Raw genomic sequence first — 19,244 nt, 5'->3', positions numbered from 1 at the left:
CTAGAGATCTCCTAAGGAACTGGGAAAGGGAAAAGGAATCCTTTTAAGTGGCCATGCCTTCCTGGGCATCACTTAACCAAAATATGTTTTGTGTCCTGATTTTACAAAAAATAGGTACAGCCTCTCTCCACACACATACTATTTCCATTCTACTTATGTCACTTGGTATCTTTTCTACCTGTCTAGGTTTCCGTGTATCCTTACAGTATCATTATTCATGTACCTCATAATGCCAGTATTCATATGAATATACCTGTTATTCATTAATCATTGAGCATATGCTAGTTCTTACCATCACTCACAAGTGAATTCACTTCTAGTTTCAAGAACACCATTATCTGATCATCATAACATATAATTTCCTCTCTCCCTATGCCTGAACTCTTAAACCTTCACCCTTACCATGACCTCCAATACTTCCATTCAATACCGTCAGGCTGTCATCCATCCTGACTTCATTTTCCTTCCTCTTCCATTACAGACCCTTTAGCTGACCAGCTAAACTTGATATTTACTTGGCCTTAAACTATGCCACAAGAGAAAATAAGAGGCTGTGAACTCTCTATTGTTCATAACCCTGTGACATCTCCCCGTTCTCCAGTTGCCTCTTGAGGGCCTGGAAGAGGCAACTATCCCTGTCAAGAACAACCTCTCACCCCTTTACATATACCCTTCCAAGAGATTGCATCCACTACCATCCTCTCTCTTCCGAGTTACTGGTTCTTTCCTCAATGACTACAGACCTGTCAACTCCCCCCCAATCAACCTTATAAAACCCTCCCTAGACGTAGATTCTGTCTACAATCCTTAAAAACTACTGTCTTAAATCTATCTTTCCCTTCTTTGATAAGAAAGAGATAGGGAAATGGACCTGTGATTTCACTGGTATACTTATTTCTCACTCCAAATCTTACAGTTCAAACTGGCAGCTAAACTGATTCTTAGATTAAAACTGCCATTTCCAAAGTCACAATGTACTAACTGACAAATCTGATGACCTATCTTCAACCCTCAGGCTTGTTCTCAACTTCTCTGTACTACCTGACACTGTTCTCTTGTTACTCCTACCTAACTGCTCCATTACAAAATGGACTATAACACCCCCTTACTTCTGTATGCTCACCTGGACCATCTCTCAGTGATCTTATCAAGCTGTGTCTAATTATACTGATGACTTCCAGAGCTACACTCTGAGCATCAGCTCTGCACCACCTTGACTGGTCCCTAGAGACATCAAAATCAACATATGCATTATTAACTCATTCTCTTACCCTCTTTCTCCTTTTGGGTTTCCCAGATTTGCAATTCACATTACCTCATCAATATTTTCTTCTTTTTTTGTGGCTCACACCTTAATTCAGACCCTCATCTCTTGCCTCTTACATATTTCTGTACCCCAATCAATCCCTCAAACAGCTGTCTGGATGAGCATCTCACTACCTCAGTTCTTCTATTTAGCATTTAAAAAGCCCTTCAAAAACCTGATCCCAACTCATCTTTCCAACACTTTTATGTTCCAAACACATAACATCCAGCTCTACTGACCTTATTGCTATTTATATCCACAAGTCCACATCTGACCCCCTCCAATGGAGATTTATCAGTTCAAGGACAGCTCTCTACAATGAGGTCTTTTCTAATATTCCAATGATTGTGCCTTTTGGCTATTTTGAGAATTTAGGTCTTAACACGTTTTAAATTCTGCCTGGATCATATTTCTTTGCTATTTGTAAAACTGCAGCAGTTTCAGAGAACTCTTGAACTTTTGTGCTCACTAATTTCTTTAAATGTTTGACAGAAATATTTCTCCTCTCCAAGATTGCTGATGTTTCTTTTTAAATTCTCATTTTGCAGAAAGGAGTCACAATACAGCTATCCAATTTGCAGAACAAGACTACTCCACAGGGAGAATGACAGACTGGTACCTAGGACCACTTCTTACCTAGAAGGGTCTTTATGGCACAAATGGAAACCTTATAGACACAACACTGAAGGCATGAGGCCCTCAAAGTAATGTAGACAGCACTGCCCCACTACAATCTTCACAAGCTAGGGAAGCTGGAAATGGACCAGAAATCCAAGCTATCAACTTTGGACTGTTCCACAGCTTTGAGCCACCCACCTCTTAGAATCATGGACGGTGAAGACTCAAGTTATTCATACTGATAAGTCACTAGGGACCCAACTTCCATCACATGTTAAGCTTTATAACAACTAGAACTCTTAAAAAACTGAACAGTATAGATTGCAGGTTATTGTGACATTAAATTGTAAACTTTTGTATGCTGTTGAGCTCTCATGTTATATTTGAAGTTTATGATCCTCTAACGTACTACCTTCCACCAAAACATATCCTTGTATCAATATGACCACAGAAAGGCAAATAGGAGAAATAAAGCATTCAGGGATCACCTGGTAGTAAGTAACCTGGATAATCTAATCTACCCGGACCCTCCAGGAATCAATTTTCAAAGGTGTCCAATATCATTGGCTTCACAATCACCAGCCCTACCCCACCTTCCAGCACCTCCTCACCAACTGTCAAATTGCTCACCTAAGGGCTTCTGGTCAATCACAAGCCCAAGATAACTCAAGCACTAAAACCATCATTATTATTTGATACGTGTAAAAAAACTAAGAATGAGCTCAGTTTGAAAGACAAGTGAAGATATTACTTCAGGGTTAAATAGAGTCAGTACTTAACAAGTGTTAAATCCCCCTAGTGACACAAGCACAAACCTTAACCCAGCCTTTCAACATAAACTTTTCTTCAAGTTTGGCATTCACCTGTTATTGTGTCTACCTACATTCTTTAGAAAATTATCTGTTCTTAGAAAATTGGCAGGCTATGCCAAGGACACAGATTTTTATAACCCAGTTTCTTTTTAAAGTCAAAAGGTAGGCTTAAGTTCCCCTAACCCACAGATACACCAGGCACGATGTAAGATAGACCAACCATTTTATTTTCCTCTGACTGGTTCAGGAATGTTGATGGGCAGATAGTTCTTTACATGGGCTTTGGAGGGGGTCTGGGGGCGGCACCCTGCAAAAGTAAAAGAATGAGATAGTTTGTCAGCAACATGGGACCATTATCATTCCAAGCATTTCCCCACTATGGAAAGCAGAAATAGTTCAAACCTCTTTCTTAATCTAGAATCCTTTCACAAATATCAACAAGGAAAAAAATTTACTTAGGGTATGTACTGCTTGTATAATTATCAAAATATAAGGAAATAGCAAATTTTGAAGAGATGTCTATAATTAGAATTACAAATCCAACAATATTGGACGCCTTTGGAATTAATAAACAGTATCCAGCCTCTTTTCCAACTACTTACAGTATTTTCTGGAGACACAGTCTAGTTCCAACCATACCCGCTTTATCTTTAAAGATCCCTCAAAGTTTATTTTCATTTTTTCATTTCCCTATTTAGAATAATCTCTCCTGGAGCAGGGACCTTTTCTTATTAACTTTTCATCAATCCCAAGCAATCCCAGCAGCCTCTAATACCTCTCCCCTTCCTTCTTTTTGTACTCACTCCTGTTAAGAGACTTACCGCGGGTCTGAATCGGGGTGGGGGTGTCCGATCCTTTCGTGCCTCCCGAGAGCGATTCCTCACTACCTTGCTGTGGATCGCGCAGCTCACACAGTAATGTAGCTTCACATACAGCTTGGGCAACACATAGGCTGGTGAAGGAAAAAGCATTAGCACTGCCCTGAGGTGTCATGCCTACCCCAAAGTATACACCAAACGTATTTAGAACGCCAAGTTTTTAGGGAGCTTTTGCATTTTGTAAAATGACTTAAAGTAGAAATTGGCGCTATCAAGCAGATCTGGTCATTCCCCATCCCTCCAAAACGCCCACAGAACCCCCTTTGGGATTCTAGCCTCAAACTCCATTTCCATCATTACCTCCGTTTCCTTAGATTACCCTTCTGTAATGTATGTCACAAAAATGGACCTTACTTAAGGAAAATAAAAGTCTGAACCCTTAATAAGATTAGACTTATTAGATTCTAACAAGATTTAGAATAGAACAGATGCCACCCACACCCAAACTTTGTTTTTCAGTTAAGGAAACCAAAAGCACGTTACTCGACTAGGCATGACCCTTCTCCAGGTCGGGGCTCGTGCCCTAAGGACGCTGGGATGCTGAGGGTCGGGGGCTTAATCCCCCAAACGGCGCCTCGCCGGCCAGGACTTACAGTCGAAGACGCTGGCCTCGGAGATGTCCCTGACGGCCGCGGCTTCCACGATGTTGCGGATAACGAACTTCTTGATGGCCTTGTCCTTGGGCACGCAGCGGGCGCAGTTGGTGCAGCGGATGGGCTGCACGTGGCCGCGGCCCTTCTTGGCGCGTCCGTTGTTCCTTCTCTTCTTGGTCTGAGGCGATGGGGGCCAGAGTCAGGCGGGCCCGCCAGGGGCTCTCCCCGGGCCTTCAGCCTCTCCCCCTCCCGACCACCCGACCCCGCTCCAGTACCGGCGCCCAGCGTCTCTCCGCGCTCCGGGCCCACCCGTGTCCGGCCTCCCCATCCTCTCTCTCTGGCCCGCTTGCCCTGTGGCCGGCCTGAACCCGAGTCTCCACTGTCCTTCTTTATGGGCCTGCGGCCCTCCCCATCTCCCCAGCCCGCCTCCAACGGTCTCGGAACCGGCCTCCCCAAACGCCAGGGACCCCCGCACCGCACGCCGCTCCCTCACCATCTTGGAAGCCAAGAACCGGAAAAGGATCCGGTGGTTCCGCCGTCCGCCTTATATATCTGTATATCCTTGCGCCAACACATGCGCGTAAACAAAGTTTCTCCTCCGAGACTAACCAATCCCAGGATTCACTTAACAAAAGGCTTTACTCCTTAAAAAGCCCGTTTCCTCCGTGAAAAGAGGTTTCTGGAGTTGTTTTGGCCTCGGAGAAAGAGCCCCTTATGGACTATTTTATTTAGGCGTGGAAGAATACATGTAAAACTAATTTCACAAACTATACCCCGCGAGCCTCCGATTTCCCAGAAGCCATTGCTGGGAGTTGTAGCCAGTTAGCTGTAGTGTCTCAAGGAACGCCGGGAGTTGAAGTCCGCCGGGTAGAAGTCAACATGAAGGAGTGCCTTTTGGGAGTTGTAGTTTGAATGCGCCTATAAGCCTACGTGCGCGATGGGGATGTAGTTCAGAGGCGGCCCTCGGGACCCAAAGCCGGGGCCCGACTCCCAGAGGAAGCTTATGTTCCACGTCGCGCGCGTTTGGTCCCTCAATCCTTCCTCTTGGTCCGAGATTCCTTTTCTTTTAAGAATGGGGACAGAAAGGCAGGAGACGAAACAGCTCTTGGCACATCCCACTCCCACCACGGGAAGAAAGACTGCCCTACTCCATATTAACTTCAGGGGCTCCCCCTCGCCTCTCCCCACCAGGGAGGCATTCACAGCCTGCCTTTTTCTCCCTTTCGAGTTTTCTCCTTCGTCCTCCTCTCTCTCCCCTGCCTCTCTTTCTCCCAGATACCTCCGTTCACATCTCCTTTGGGCCCTCGGTTCTGTACAAAGTGTCAGCTTTCAGGCTGTGGGTTCTGGTGATGATCGATGGCAGCTGGCATACTACTGGGTGCTCAGTAGGCATTCAGTAAACATGTTTAATGAAGTCCCATGCCCTCCAGAGGTAACTGCCCTCGAGGAGTCGGGGCCAAAAAGGCCTGGAAGTCTGTTCGGATAGCAGCCCTAGGATGAAGAGTCTCTCCAACTCCTATCCCAGGATTTACAAACTCTTGATTGTGCCCTAGAGCCCATCCTGATATTTCAAGTCAACCTCTCTTGCTTTAATAGTTTCATTTGGGGATTTCTTGCTTAATCTCTCTCGAAACTCTTAATTTTACGTGGCCCAAACTACTAAGGACAAAGTGAATCAGAATAAAAACATAGTGATAAAGTGTTTTCAGTCCTTCCAACAGAACAGCAAAGTAGGGGAAGTTTGCAAAGACAGGAGGTGTTAAATTACTCATGTTTATTTATAACAGACCTTCAGCCAGTACAGTACAAAACTTACAGTAGTATATTCTTCGTTACACAAATATTTACTTACAATATATTACAGATACAAAACGCTTCGCAGTTAAGTCTCAAAAGCAAGTTTGACTCCCCTTAAGAAGGGAAAGAACTCTCAAAAAAAGAGGGGGCACCCAGAAGAGGAGAGAGGACAGGGATCAAGAAAGACACCAAGTCTAGGATACAAATGAAAACCCTGGGAAAGAGAAAGAGGACAGAGGTGGTATTGCACTTTTTTCTTTTTTTCTTTTTTCTTTTTTTTTTGTTCATCATAATGTCTGATTAAAAATATATATATATAATATGTACACAAGGAAAGAAGCTGCTAGGAGTGTTACAAAAATCCCTCCGCAGCCTGGAGACAGACATGGAAAAAAAACCCAAAGGTTTGGAAAAGTATCTGCTTAGAAAGGGTTTTGTTGTTGTTTTTGAATTTTGTTAGAAAAGGAAAACACCTCTTTCCTCCACATAGGTTTCAGGGTTTATTTTTTTTTCTTTTTTCTCCTTCTTTTCTTTTTTTTCTTTTTTTCTTTTTTTTAACAAAAGGAGCTGGGAGGAGGGGTGAGCACATTTGAGGTCCCAGAGCCAAAGGGGCTCTGGGGAAGTAGGGCTTTGTACTTAAGACCCTGGTTAAAGTGCAGTGATGATCTGGAAAGTGATGGTGTCCCCTTCTTCCCCTATCTAGAGTCTTATCTTGCTCCCAGCCCCCAAGTCTTTGCTCTCCTGGGCATAGCAATAGCCTCAGAACATGATTTTGTTTTGTTTTGAATTTTCGGGGGTGAGGGTTATCACAGGTTTGCCAAAGTAGAATGGGGAAAGAATGTGGGTAGGACCCTAAGGCTCTGATCTCCCTGGAGGGAATAGTCCCTATGGGGAGTCACAATCACAAACAGAATACTGTAGTAGTTCCCAGCTGAGAAAGGGACGGAGTAGGAAGGGGCTCAATGTCCAGATCTACTCTGCAAAAGTGGAGTAGGGAGGTAGGAGAACAGCATCTTGCTGGAAAGAACCTTCCTTTAGAGACCCTTCTATCCTTCCCCTCTACTTCTGTCTTTGTTCCCCTACCCCTCACCTCCCTGACCCTGGCAGCATCTGTTTATTGCTACATTGTCCAGGAGGAACAGACGGGTTCATCACAATGATGCTCCACTCTACACCTATCTGGGTCTCATCAAGGAAACCTCAGGGTAGTGGAGGAAGAGGAGAAAACTGTTTTAGGATGTCCTCCCCACAAGGGGGTGAGAGAGACTCCTCTCAGAGGCCCAAGTACCACAATCCTGGGTTCTGTCCCCCAGTCAACCCTGCAGCGTCCTTCCCTGGGGACCCCTAAGAGATCCCTGAGGAGGGAGAAAAGGGAGAAGAGGCAGAAGAGGCAATGAGGAAAGGAGTCGTAGGAAGAAAAGGAGGGTAGGAATTGGAGGAGAAAAGTGAGAGGAAAGAGAGAAGGACCAAGTGTTGCAACTTGTGAGGTGGTTGTGTTTTTGTTTTTTTGTTTTTTTTTTGTTTTTAACGTAGAAAAAAAAACAGCCTTTGGTTTGAACCTCAAGGAAGCAAGAGAGCCAGGTGGCTGTGGCCCTGGGCTGGGACTCCATGTGTATAGAGATGCTTCCCCTTCCCAGGGGCCTCTGCCTCCCTCCCAGACCAACAAGAACAGCCAAGCATGCTTCAGGAACCAGGAGGGAAATGAATTCCTCCTTCCCTGCTTCCTTGGCACCAGGCATGAAGGGGGCAGTGAAGGACGCCCTCAGTCCAGATGTGCTGGACCCATTCTCCCTCGGGCAGGGGTAGGGTAGGGGCAAGGGAACATGCCCACCCTGCAATCATTTTTGGTTATATTGAAATAATTAAAAGGAGGAAAGAAACATCCCTTTCTTATGACCACTGACCCTGAGGATGGAGCCTCAGAGCTCAAGAATGGGATGGTAATCCCTGCTGGGGAGGGTGAAGGCAGTAAGACTGAAGGGCTGGGTCTCCTCCTTGTCTTCAGGCAGCAATAGACTTAATTGGTTTTTCGTAAGGTGGGAAAGCCCCTGAGTGCCTAGAGAGGTTTCTGGGGTGAGGGAGTCAATTGAAGAAGCATTGAGAAGAGAAGAATCTTGTCTTCTCCCTGTCCTCTATTTCCAATTTGGTGAGGATCTTTTACTCCCAATGCTTCAGAGACAGAAAAAGGTGCAGACCCAGCTTTCACCCCTGAGGATATCAAATTGGGGTGCCCCAAGTGGAGGGAAGTCACCACTGAGCACACAGACTGGTTGGAGGACCAGAACAGCCCCTGTGAGGTTGAAGGGAGAGGATATCACATCCTAGTGGGAGACCCAGAGTGCAAATGCAGGCTTCAGAGTATTCATATTATTAGGGGAACGAGTGAGAGGATTCTGAGCCTCACAGTGCCCTGGAGTGAACTTTTTCAACCCTCTCCTCCCCCTAAATGGGGGATATCCTTCATTCATTCATTCATTCAAGAACAGTGCAAGCTGCCCAAGGTGAGAGGGCAGAGAGGTATGGAGTGCCAGGGGAGGGGTGTCCCAGAGAGGAGATATAATGCCACAGAGCAATGGTGGGGCCAGGAGGCACCGGCACCGGAACTGAGGAGTCTGGCAGTGTAAGTGAGGGGTGAGGATCAGGGACAGCAGTAGGCCAATGCCCCTCCAAACTCTAGAGAGCTTTCTACCCCACTGTCCTAGGGATGTGGAGGAAGCAGGAAATTAGGTTTGGACAAGAGAAGAGAATGGGAGTGCAGAATGGCAGCTATCTGACAGACTTTTCCTTAGAGAGCAAAAACCCTCCATCTAATAATCTTACTAAATAACTTAGTGTGCATTTGGGGAGGCATAGGGGTTGAAAAAAAAGGAAGAATCAAAACAAAAGACCTGTTTCATCACAACGCTTAAATAAATCAGCTTGGCAACTTGCAGAAAGGAGAGGGCAGAAATGGCGAGGAGGCAAGTGTGAAATCAGGCAGCCAGGGATTATGTCTGTGTGACAGGCTACAAAAGCAAAACTTAGTCAGGTAGAAAAGTGGACAGTGGGAGGCAGGGGTGAGCTGGGAGGGCTGGACACCTCGGAAGGGCTGGGTTGGAGGGGAGGCCAGAGATCACTAGCCTACTTTGTGTTCCCCTCGGACAATGTGGGAGGAGAACTCGTACCGGTCCTGGCTGTGGTAGCCACAAATGTTGCACTCGAAAGGGTCCCTGAAGCCGTGGCAGCCCATGTGGATGGTGAACATGACGTGGTCCAGGAAAAGGATGCGGCAGTGCTCACATTTGAAGGCCTTCACTGGCTCTCCGTCCTCACCTACCACCCGCAGCACTTCCTTGGCAGGGCCAGGAGCACTCCGGGGAAGCCCTTCCTGCATCTTGGGGTCCTCTTTGGCGTAGGCAGGGCTGGGCCGGCTCCCCACAACCAGAGCAGGGGCTGACTGATTTGAGGAACACTGAGGGGTGGTTACAACCCCCCCACCCCGCTCCTCATGATTGCTCTCTGTGTCTGTGGAGTCCTGGCAGCCATTGCTGGGGGAGACCCCAGGGTCAGCCAGGGGACCCCGAGCCCGATAGAGGAGAGGACCCCCATCAGCCAGGTCCTCATGCCCCTCGCTGGCTTCCCGAGTTCCAGATAGCTCCAGTCGGCCCGGGAGTGGCTGCATCTGGGTGTAGACGGAACTTATGACAGGTGTGAGCTCTGAGATGCAATTGGCAGGTGGAAGGCGAAGTGGCCGCAGATGCTCTGCGCCCACAAAGGCTAGTGAGCCAAATCCAGGCTCCAAACCGTGGTGTGCAACCAGCTCCACATCCTTCTCATAACCACCTGAATTCATGTCAAAGGGGAGATCGGAGAGGCTAAAGCGCATCTGCTTCTCACCTGCAGGGAAGGAGAAAACACTTGAGCCCCCAAATCAGAAAACACCCCAAAGGGTGGCATTTTTTTTTTTTGTGTACCACCCTCTGTTCAGGCCCATGGAGGCCTGGCCCACCTTCCAGATCTGCTATCCATGAGAGTTCAGGACCCTCTCAACAGAGGTCTTCACTCAAACCAGAGTCTAGGATGCAAGCACGGGATGTCAGTACAGACTATTTACTAGGATCAAAGGATCATGGGATTTACAGTTGGAAGGACCATCAGAGATTATGTAGTCCAGTTCCCTCCTTTAAGATAAGTGAGCTGACTTTGGAGGTCCATGGAGGGCCAGGGCACAGACAGACTGGCTCTGCTTCTATGTCAAAGGCTCCAGTGAAGGAGATTCTCTCTCATTCCTGACTGCTGGGCCACTCCCAGTGAAGCTGCCTTCAGTTCCAGCTGTTCTTTCTCTCTTTTCCACCCACAGCAGATGCAGACATGGACAACTCTGCTCTCAAGGCAGCTATGTCAGGGCGGTAGGGGGCTGTGTCCAAAGACAAGGTCACTACCCCGCACATAAAGATACCTGTGCTCCCCAACCATATTCTAGCATCATCTCAGTTCTGGTGTTTTGTTATTTATCATGTTAAATATTTCCCAATTAAATTTAATAAGTTTCAGGCCTCTGAGTATTTGACACATCTGGCACAGTGGAAAGAGTGCTGGAAATGGGGCAGAGGGATGGGGAGGGCCCATGGTATAATCAGGAAGACTGGAGTTCAAATCCTGCCTCAGACACTTGCTAGTTGTGTGACCCTGAGCAAGCCATTTAACCTTCACAGTCAGTTTCCTCATTTGTAAAATGGTGATAATTGCCCCTCCCTTGAAGGGTTGTGAGAACCAAATAAGATAACAGATGTCTTTGTAAATCTGCAGGCATTGGGACTGTGATTTTATTGGGATAGGGACCTTCCAGATGAGGATGCTCCCTCTACCAATGCAGGTCTTCATCCGCTCTGCAGCTCAATGTCTGAGAGTGGTTCCTAGAGCACTGAGAAGTCAAGGCATCTGCCAAGCATCAGAGCCAGTTTGAACCTGAGGCAGGACTTGAACCCAAGTCTTCCACACTCCAAGTCTGGCACTATTTACTGTGCTATCTAGATATGGCCACCTTAGGAGCAAAGCTGGTTGGAAGACTGTACTTAGAGCTAGTACAGGAGGAAAAGGAAGAAAGGCAGAGCTATAGCAGGGACTTGAGCCATGATCCCATGGAAACCTTAAGACATGATGTTAATTAGGATTATTGTTATTTTCATTATCTCAGGTTTCAATGATTCAAAAAGGCTTTGGGAACAGAACTGTTCCCTATCATTTCTGCAACCCTCCCCCCTACCTCTTCCATTCACTTGAGTGTCTTACCCACAAACTTCTGGGGGGTAGAGCGCTTGCGTTTGGTGAGGCTGTTGGCCAGGCGGTCAATAAAAGTTGGCCGCTCAGAGGATGAGTGTAGCAGCATAGAATCTGGCACCATCTCTAGGTCACGCATGTCATCACCTGGAGGAGATATAGGAGTAAGAGGAGAGGAGAAAGGGTCAGTTTGGGATGGAATTGTAGTAATAGGAGAGGGGCAGCATGTTCCATGTAGCTTTTAGGACCAGAAAACTAAGTGAGACCATGACCAAGGTATATCATACATTCCCTGTGACTAGAAATCATCAGAGTTTTGTTTGCCCTAACCTCATCTAAAAATCCAATCTGTCAATATTTCCAATACTTTTGTATGTAAATTGCAGATGTTTATAAATAGGAGCATGGATTCATTGATGAAAGCACTTCAGTGAGGTCGTCTTCTCTAATCTCCTCACACAGTATGTCCTCTTCTTCTTTCTGGATCTATCTGTCTCCCTCATTAGACTAAGGATAAGGATTGTGTCTCCTTCCTCTAGTGCAGAGGTTCATAACTGGAGGTCTATGATCTTGATTCAAAAAAATTTTTGATCACTGTATTTCAATATGATTGGTTTCCTTTGTAATTTTATATATGTTATTTTGCATATTTAAAATCATTATTCTACAAAGGGGTTCATGGGCTTCACCAATCACTGCCCAAAGGGTCCAGGGCACAAAATAAGTGTCTTGCTCCAGCTCTCCCCATTGGGCACAAGAGACTGCTCATGATGGGAAGTTGGTGCCCTGTCACTCTTCCCTGACATGATTACCCCTTGCCTCTGTACCATGAATGTTCCCTGGCTTCAGGTCAGCACCTTCCTTTCTCCCTGCCATTCTCAGCTTTCCCTGTGACCCCACCTGGTGCTCCAGTCAGGGCCTGGGCTTCAGTGCTCAGAGACTGCAGGTAGTTGTGACAGCGCTCCTTGTGTTCCTCCAGTGTACTCTGCTGCTTGTAGCTTCGGCCACAGTAGTTGCACTTGTATGGCTTGCCCACCGTCGGAGAGGAGACTAGAGTTGGGGTTGGGGGTGGGATGGGGAAGAAATAGTACTAGAGTCACTTATGTTCCACAGAAAGGCAAAGAACAAACGCTGGCCATCTGGCATTGAGAGGACCCTAAGTCTGACTTCACACCTTCACTTTCTCCACCTGCTAGAGGCAAACACATGCCTAGGGAGCCAGGATGACCTAGGAGAGCTGGAGGAGGGAGAAGGGACCCTTTTACCAGTTAGCACAGGGCTGGAACTGGTGGCCAGCTGCTGCCGTTGGGAGGACAGGGACAAAGCCCTTGGCAGGCAGGCTAGCCACACCCCAGGGCATCAGAGCCTGGGCCCCACGCTGTGGTTTAACCTTTCTATGGGGCGGTCGGTTGAGAAAGGCTGTTTATCAGAAAAGGGGATTTCTTGCTTACGCACCTTTTGCTTTCGTTGAGGGGAAAATGTTGGGCTGGTGGCAATGAACCAAGAGCCCTCAGGACTTATGTGGGGTCAAGGGGGAGTTAACTCCCACTCCACTCCATTCCTAGTTTGGCTTCCATTTCTAGCCTGAGCTTTCTGTACATTATTTCTCTGTCTCTAGATACTGATCCCCTCCTGAAACATCAATGGCATCAAGAAGATATGTCCTTAAGAGATACAGAGGCTGAACTGGGAGAGGAGAAGAGAAAAAAAGAATGAGGGTTTAAAAGAAATGAAAGTACAAAGAAGAAAAAGAATATGAAAAAAGAACATGATTCTTTACCCCATGAAAAAGAACATAGTTGTTTTGGTTAGTTTGTTTTTTAAAGGCTGGACATTACCATTCTTATGGGAAAGGCAGAAGGGGTGTTGGGAATATTGGGTATTAGAGTTTCCATTAAAGAGGCAGCATGGTATCATGGATAGAAAGCTGACCTCAGCTTTCAAGAACACCTGAGTTCAAGTCCTCCCAACTATGTGAACCAGGACAAGTCCCTTAACCCCTCAATGCTCTAGGCAGCTAAGACTTTATATTGTCGAGTATGTGCCAACCTGCATTGGTAGAGGGAATTTCCTTACCTGAGTGTTCCCTATATGTCACTGAAATCACAGGTCTAGGCCCTATCCTTAAAGAGAACCCTAAGGAGCTTGGAGCTGAAGGGTAAGGAGAAGGGTATGTGAGCAGGGAGAGGAAGCTTATTTAAGAAATGATGAACTTTTGTTACTGTGTGTAATGGAATGTGCTGTAATAAATGAGGAATAGGAAGAATGCAGGGAAGCATGGAAAACTGTACATGAACAGATGCAAAGCCAAGCAGGCAGAGCCAGTAAAGCAATGCAGACAATCAGAGCACTGTAAAGGGGAAGGAGAAGAGGGCATAAGATGGCACTTTGCTGATAAGGCTATAAAGGTCACCAGGAAGCTAGGAGGAAGCATGGCTAGGGAGCTGGGTCTCCCCCACAGGGAGGCTGGGTAAGGTGGCTGTCTGCTCTGCAGCTGCTCTGGTCTCACTTCAAAAAGGCTGGCACTGGAGGGCAGAGATGGCCCCTGGTTTCATCATCCAGGCCCAGGGCAACGCGCTCAAGCCTTGGGGAAGGCACCCTTTTGGCTGTTGTGAAGAACCAGCTGGCATTAGGGTTGAGAAGGCACAGTCCCACAGAACTGGACCCTGCACAGCAGCTGTTTCTACTCTTACTCACCAGTCACCCATCTCCCAAGAGATCCCCAGCCCATCCCATCCCTGCAGTGAGCAGTCCCTAAGGCTAGAGCCCAAACAACCTGTTTCAAACCAGCAGGGGGAAGCTCCCCACTCCTCCTCCTTCCCATTTCAAGTCTAAGCCCTACTCACTGCTAAGAGTCAGCAGACCTCCCTGGGTGGGGGAAATAAACAGGATCCAAGGGGCACAGGGTAGCTGCTTTGTATCTGTGTAGCAGATGGATTAGGAAGTTAGGAAAGGGAGTGTTTGGTTTGTCTCTGCTGCCCCAACCCTGGAGTGGAAAGGTCCCACCCAGCTCTGAAGAAGAGCTATGAAGAGTCAGAGGCCTGGAGAAAGAATAAGGAGGAATCGGTTGGGTTGACAAAATGACAAATGTATTTCTCTCATATTCCTCCCCTCACCCCCACCCTGATCCCATGAGTATTAGAGGACAGAATAACATCAGGAAGAGTTTTCAGGGAAAGGCTCCCCAGAACCTTCTCATCAGCTCATCTTCTGACCTCTGTCTGAACCATGAGCCCCACACTGAAGGAGGAGGCTGGGAAGGGCTGCCTGCTCCCTGGATTCACACAATACTGAACATCTATCTAGGGTGGGCTGGGTAATATCATCAGCCTGGCCCCAGTCAATGTATTCCAGATCCAAAGCCCTTGCCACCCTCTGGCCCTGCACTTGCCCTAAGAAAAGGGAAGGAGGTAGAAACTTGTGGGTGGATTACCTGTTCTCTTTCCCTTACAAACTAGGAGGACCTTTATGGAAAATAGGAAAGAATGGGGGAGAAGGTCTAGGTATCATCCCTACATCTGAGTCAATACCTAAAGAACCAAAGTTTGGGCCTCTTTATACCTGTGGGGTTTAGAGTTGGAACAAGTGGGGTGGGAGGATGGGTTTCCCCAGGGCTCAAAAGTGGGGATGTGATGGGGAACAGATGGCTCTGGCACCAGAGAGGATGACAGCTAAGAGACACCACCATTGCCTCCTATTCCCCTTCGCTCCTCTGCATATTTCATGGTAGACATTAAATGTCTTGCTAAATATCCCCTGAAATTTCCCACAAGGGCTCTGTGGATCAGGAGGTAAGGGCAAAGATACAAGGCACCTTCAATTTTGTAGATATTAAAGGGTTTTTTTTCAAGCTTTGCTACTTCCTTTCTCCCCCAACTAAATTATTGGCTCTCCAAAAACAAAGAGCATACTTCCTATTTCTTCTGTATGGCTGAGATACCATGTTAGTTGGCTGAGCCAGAGGGCCTTGTGTGGAGTGGGACTGAGGCTGGGGCTGGAGGAGAGTAGGCAGTTCCAAGGTGCAACCCTCCCTCCCTTCACTCCCCTGTCTGTGGCTCACTGACCGGAGTGGGTGCGGAGGTGGCCAGTGAGAGCGTCTCGCCGGCGGCAGGCATAGTTGCAGAAGGGGCATTTGAAGGGCTTCTCCCCTGAGTGCAGCTTGATGTGACGCAGCAGGTTCCCCTTCTGGGTGAATGAGGCACCACACTGGTTGCAGTGGAAGGGCCTCTCACCTGCAAGGGAGACAGACCCCAGAAGGGAGGGGAGGGAGAGGGTTTTTAAGGCCAGACTCGACCCCCCACCTAACTGGCTCAAAACACCTTTCTAATAGGCAAGGTGGGTCTATGGTGCCAGGCAGGACTGTGCCTTAGGAATTCCTGCGTTATCTAGTTACTCCTTGGGGTAGTCTCTCTCAGGGCAGCAATGGTGTAATGGTGCAGGGATAGGTGCCAGGCATTTGTGGGAGGGAGGGGGAGAGAGAGTCCAGTGTCTTTCTCCAAGGGCATTGGCACAAGATGGCCTTTTGGCTTGAATCAGTGTCTGAGCTCCAAATTACCTCCTCTGTCCTAGAAGCTGGGGGGAAGCACTGAAGTGAAATCATATGTCCATTTCTGGAGAAGAGATTAATGGAGGTGGGGGAAGGGAAACAGAAGGGAGAAGGGGAGAATGGGGGCCCTAGGAGGGGTTTTAAGAACCAGAAACAGTAGCCAGGAATCCCAATCTTAGCTTACCCTAGGCCACTCCTTGAGGTCTCAACAAAGTACCTCCCCCAACCTAATGGGAACAATTCCCATCACCACCTCCTCATTGTGATAAATGAGACAGGTGCCAACAAGGAGCAAGTGAGGTTGGGAGCCCAAGTTCCCCTTCCTGCCAGTTTGAAATAAGTCACGGGAGAGCTCGTTCCTTTCCTGCTTCACCCTCACCCCTCACTGTGGCCTCCCCTAGCTCCCTTGCTGATCAATGCTTTTCCCCTAGTAACGCCTTAGCTATTTCTTAGCTACCATCTATGCAAATATCCCAAGAATCGCTTTCCTTTTCCCACTTGCAACCCCACTCTAAAACCTTCCCCGGGAGCCCCATTCCTGCTTACCCGTGTGACTGCGCTTATGCACCATAAGCACATTGGGCCCGATGCAGACCATACCACAGATGTCACACTTGAGCTTGCCATTCGGCAGTCGGATGCCTCCAGGGGAGTGAGGCTCTGGGCCGCTCCCATCGCAATAGCCCAGGGGCTCAGACAATGAGTCTTCTACAATTACACTGTCCTCCTTTTCCAGAAGCCGATCATCCGGCCCCAGCAGTCGGCTTGACTCTTCATCACTGTACATCTCCACCTTGATGGAATTACCTGGGAGGTAAACATTTTATTAGTTAGGATGAGGACAAGTAAAGAAGGGGAATGAAGAGGGCCAGTACAGAAAAAATCGGCCAGACTTTTGAGAATTCAAGAGGGACAAGTATCTAGGATGCAGTAGCCATGGTGAGGGGCACCTGGTCCTGCTGAGGCCTGGAATATCTTTTTCTATCCAATCCACCCACTGGATAATCAGGCTTTAAGAGTGAAAAAACTGAGAGTTAGTAGGGTGTCCTCTTACTAGGATAAGAAAAGTGTGTGTGTGTGTGTGTGTGTGTGTGTGTGTGTGTGTGTGTGTGTGTTTGTGTGTGTGTTGGTGGAGATGGAATTCCTTTCAACTTTTCTATCATTAAGCAAGATATCTGATTCAGCCCAAGGTAAAAAGCCAACTAGAGACACTGTTGGCAAGATGGTCTTGGGAGGCTTTGGTGGGGGCCAGGCTGGAGAGCAAAAGAGGAAAGGAACATAGGAGAAGAACATATATGGCCTAGTTTATCCTCCTATCTTCTACTCATTCCTCTTCTCAATAAAGCTAATGGCAGGGAGGTGAAAGAAAGAGCTGTCTGTGGGAGAAAGAGCTTTGACTTTAGCTCTGACCTACATTCCTGACTATTCCAATCATTTAGAGAATGTCACAGATCCAAGGACAGCTGGGGAGGGGCAGGCCCAAGGACCCCACCTGAGCAGGACAGTGAGGATAAATAGGGAGGGCCCTCCATCCTCTGCCAACTCCCCCCCCCCCACCTCATGTCCCTTTCTTTTTGTCTAGAAGCGAGAAGCTTCTTCAACTTGTTTAACTCCTGTTTCCCTACTCATACTGCACATCCCCCATACCTAGTTTAACTTCATTTTTGTTTGACTGTGACCAACCATTCTCCTTCCAGAAACCACGGGAATCTAGGACACTGAGTTAGGACACTGCTCGTAAAGAGTTATGGAAGCCAGATAAAGATAATGATAGGGGACTAGTCCCTAACAGAAGATAAACAAGGAACCAAAGGTAAATGGGACCAGCCTGGGGTTGGGGGTAGGAATGAAGGCCTGATACTTACCACTGAGCGAACAGATGGGTGAAGAGTGCTGGCTATTTGGGGTGCTCACAGTGGGCCCCACTGGGGCCCCACTGAACTCCTTCTCCAGAGATGAGTCCCCGCTACCTTGGGGAAACAAAGCAGAAGAAGGTTAATGGGGGAAGTTAGAGATATAACCACCCAGCACTTGCTGTGTCCTCTTGTCCCTCAGCACTGAGAAGAGAGCCACATGTGTGCTACTCAGACCTCAGGGAAACAGGGTGGCTGGGGCCCTCTCTACTTTACTTTATAAGGCTGAGGGGAAGAACAACATCATCAATTGACACCCACAGGAAGCGAAGTGGGCCTGGGGCTTGGAGAGCGAGGGAAAGGAGACAAATAGAGGCCTTAGTGGGGAGGCATTTTCATGGGGAACATCCCCCCTCCACATAGATCCCAAAGGCACCTTCTGGATCTTCTGGGAAGACTGGCTGTAGTGTTCTCTAGGTGCTACTACACATATCACCCAATCACGGGAAGTCATTTCTAAGGAGGTGAGGGGCAGGCTGTCTCTTAGGTGGGGGTTAAAGCAAAAATTCTGTCTAAGTTCTTAGGCCACAGACTCATCCTTGGACTCCTAAAGCCAAATTCTACAACTTGCCTCTTCCAGGATGCCTTTCTTCCATGATGGACCTTACCTGATTCTGCTTACTCTTCTACTGAGTGTCCCTGAAGCACCTGCACACTCACTTTGTACTATGGTCTATTTATTGGGATTTGCTGTTTGGTATGCTGCTTTATACAAGTATTCTTTAGTTGTCTCATGTGTTTTCAACTAGATTATATGGTTTCCTGAAGAGAAAGGTCATGTCAATTTGGGGGCAAAGGGAGAAGAATCCTCCCTTTCCATATTACTCCTACCTTTTTGTACATAGGAAGCAGTTAATAAGTACCTGCTGATCCACACAGACATACATGTTACAGATATGTTACAGATATACTCAGACAAGCATGAGTGGACCCAGCTCCATGCTTATACTGACATTTATAAACACCTATTACACAGATATGCGTAGAGAACTTGTAACAACCCCAGTCTGGAAATCCAGCTATTGCTTTATCAAGATATCTTAGAGTAAAGGGATTTGCTCTCACAAAATAAAGACTGAATTCTAAAGAGGCCAGGACCGTCCATCTTTGCTCACACAGTAAGAAATTCAAGGACTATCCTTGTAAGAGATCCTTCTGTTGCTCCTTCCAATGAAGAGAAAATAATCACTCAGAATCTTCTTTCATCCAAGTTCCCCTTTTGATTCTCTCCTCAACTTCTGGAGGTTCCCAGGCTTTAACTTACTGCACAGGGTTGTGTGAACTTTATAGACCTTTACATATGCACCAAACAAATATGAGTTCTTTTCTTGAGATCTTTTGAAAAGTCTTCATGGCCCAAGACTCAGGGATGGGCTACGTCTCTTAAGAATGTTAGATAAGACCACGACAACATATATACAGAGCTGTGGACTGATGGGTCCTCACCCCATCCTCAGACTTCCTTAACTAAGTGAGGCATTATACAGAATTTGAGGAGAGGAAGGATAAAAAAAGGATCTGT

General features: G+C 47.2%; 2 protein-coding genes across 3 annotated transcripts in view; both read right to left on the bottom strand.

Moving 5' to 3' along the window:
* Positions 1-2,942: 2,942 nt before the first annotated feature.
* On the bottom strand, positions 2,943-5,003 carry RPS26 (ribosomal protein S26). The gene is made up of 4 exons (XM_072654995.1): positions 4,701-5,003; positions 4,208-4,385; positions 3,558-3,688; positions 2,943-3,043 (listed from the first exon to the last, which is right to left on the bottom strand). Exons 1-4 carry the CDS (start codon positions 4,701-4,703, stop codon positions 3,008-3,010), a joined length of 348 nt encoding a protein of 115 aa, XP_072511096.1. The 5' UTR covers positions 4,704-5,003; the 3' UTR covers positions 2,943-3,007.
* A 2,548-nt stretch (positions 5,004-7,551) lies between these two features.
* IKZF4 (IKAROS family zinc finger 4) overlaps positions 7,552-19,244 on the bottom strand; it is a 31,053-nt gene continuing 19,360 nt past the window's right edge. The window contains exons 3-8 of one of the 2 annotated variants that reach the window (XM_072654983.1): positions 17,675-17,779; positions 16,356-16,616; positions 15,328-15,495; positions 12,164-12,313; positions 11,276-11,410; positions 7,552-9,880 (exon numbers count right to left, since the gene is read on the bottom strand). In XM_072654983.1, the coding sequence (XP_072511084.1) occupies positions 9,120-9,880; positions 11,276-11,410; positions 12,164-12,313; positions 15,328-15,495; positions 16,356-16,616; positions 17,675-17,779 (1,580 nt within the window). In that variant the 3' untranslated portion in view covers positions 7,552-9,119. The remainder of the gene's footprint in view (positions 9,881-11,275; positions 11,411-12,163; positions 12,314-15,327; positions 15,496-16,355; positions 16,617-17,674; positions 17,780-19,244) is intronic. The other variant, XM_072654982.1, reaches the window with a different exon arrangement.

The sequence above is a fragment of the Notamacropus eugenii genome, chromosome 3, assembly GCF_028372415.1.
Source record: "Notamacropus eugenii isolate mMacEug1 chromosome 3, mMacEug1.pri_v2, whole genome shotgun sequence".
NCBI lineage: Eukaryota > Metazoa > Chordata > Mammalia > Diprotodontia > Macropodidae > Notamacropus > Notamacropus eugenii.
This window is presented reverse-complemented; position numbering and strand designations above follow the sequence as displayed.

Coding starts and splice junctions, on each gene's coding strand:
- RPS26 (XM_072654995.1), bottom strand. Junction 3,689..4,207: donor CGAGGCCAGCGTCTTCGACT/GTAAGTCCTGGC, acceptor TTCCTTCACCAG/CCTATGTGTTGCCCAAGCTG. Junction 3,044..3,557: donor CACCCCGATTCAGACCCGCG/GTAAGTCTCTTA, acceptor TTACTTTTGCAG/GGTGCCGCCCCCAGACCCCC.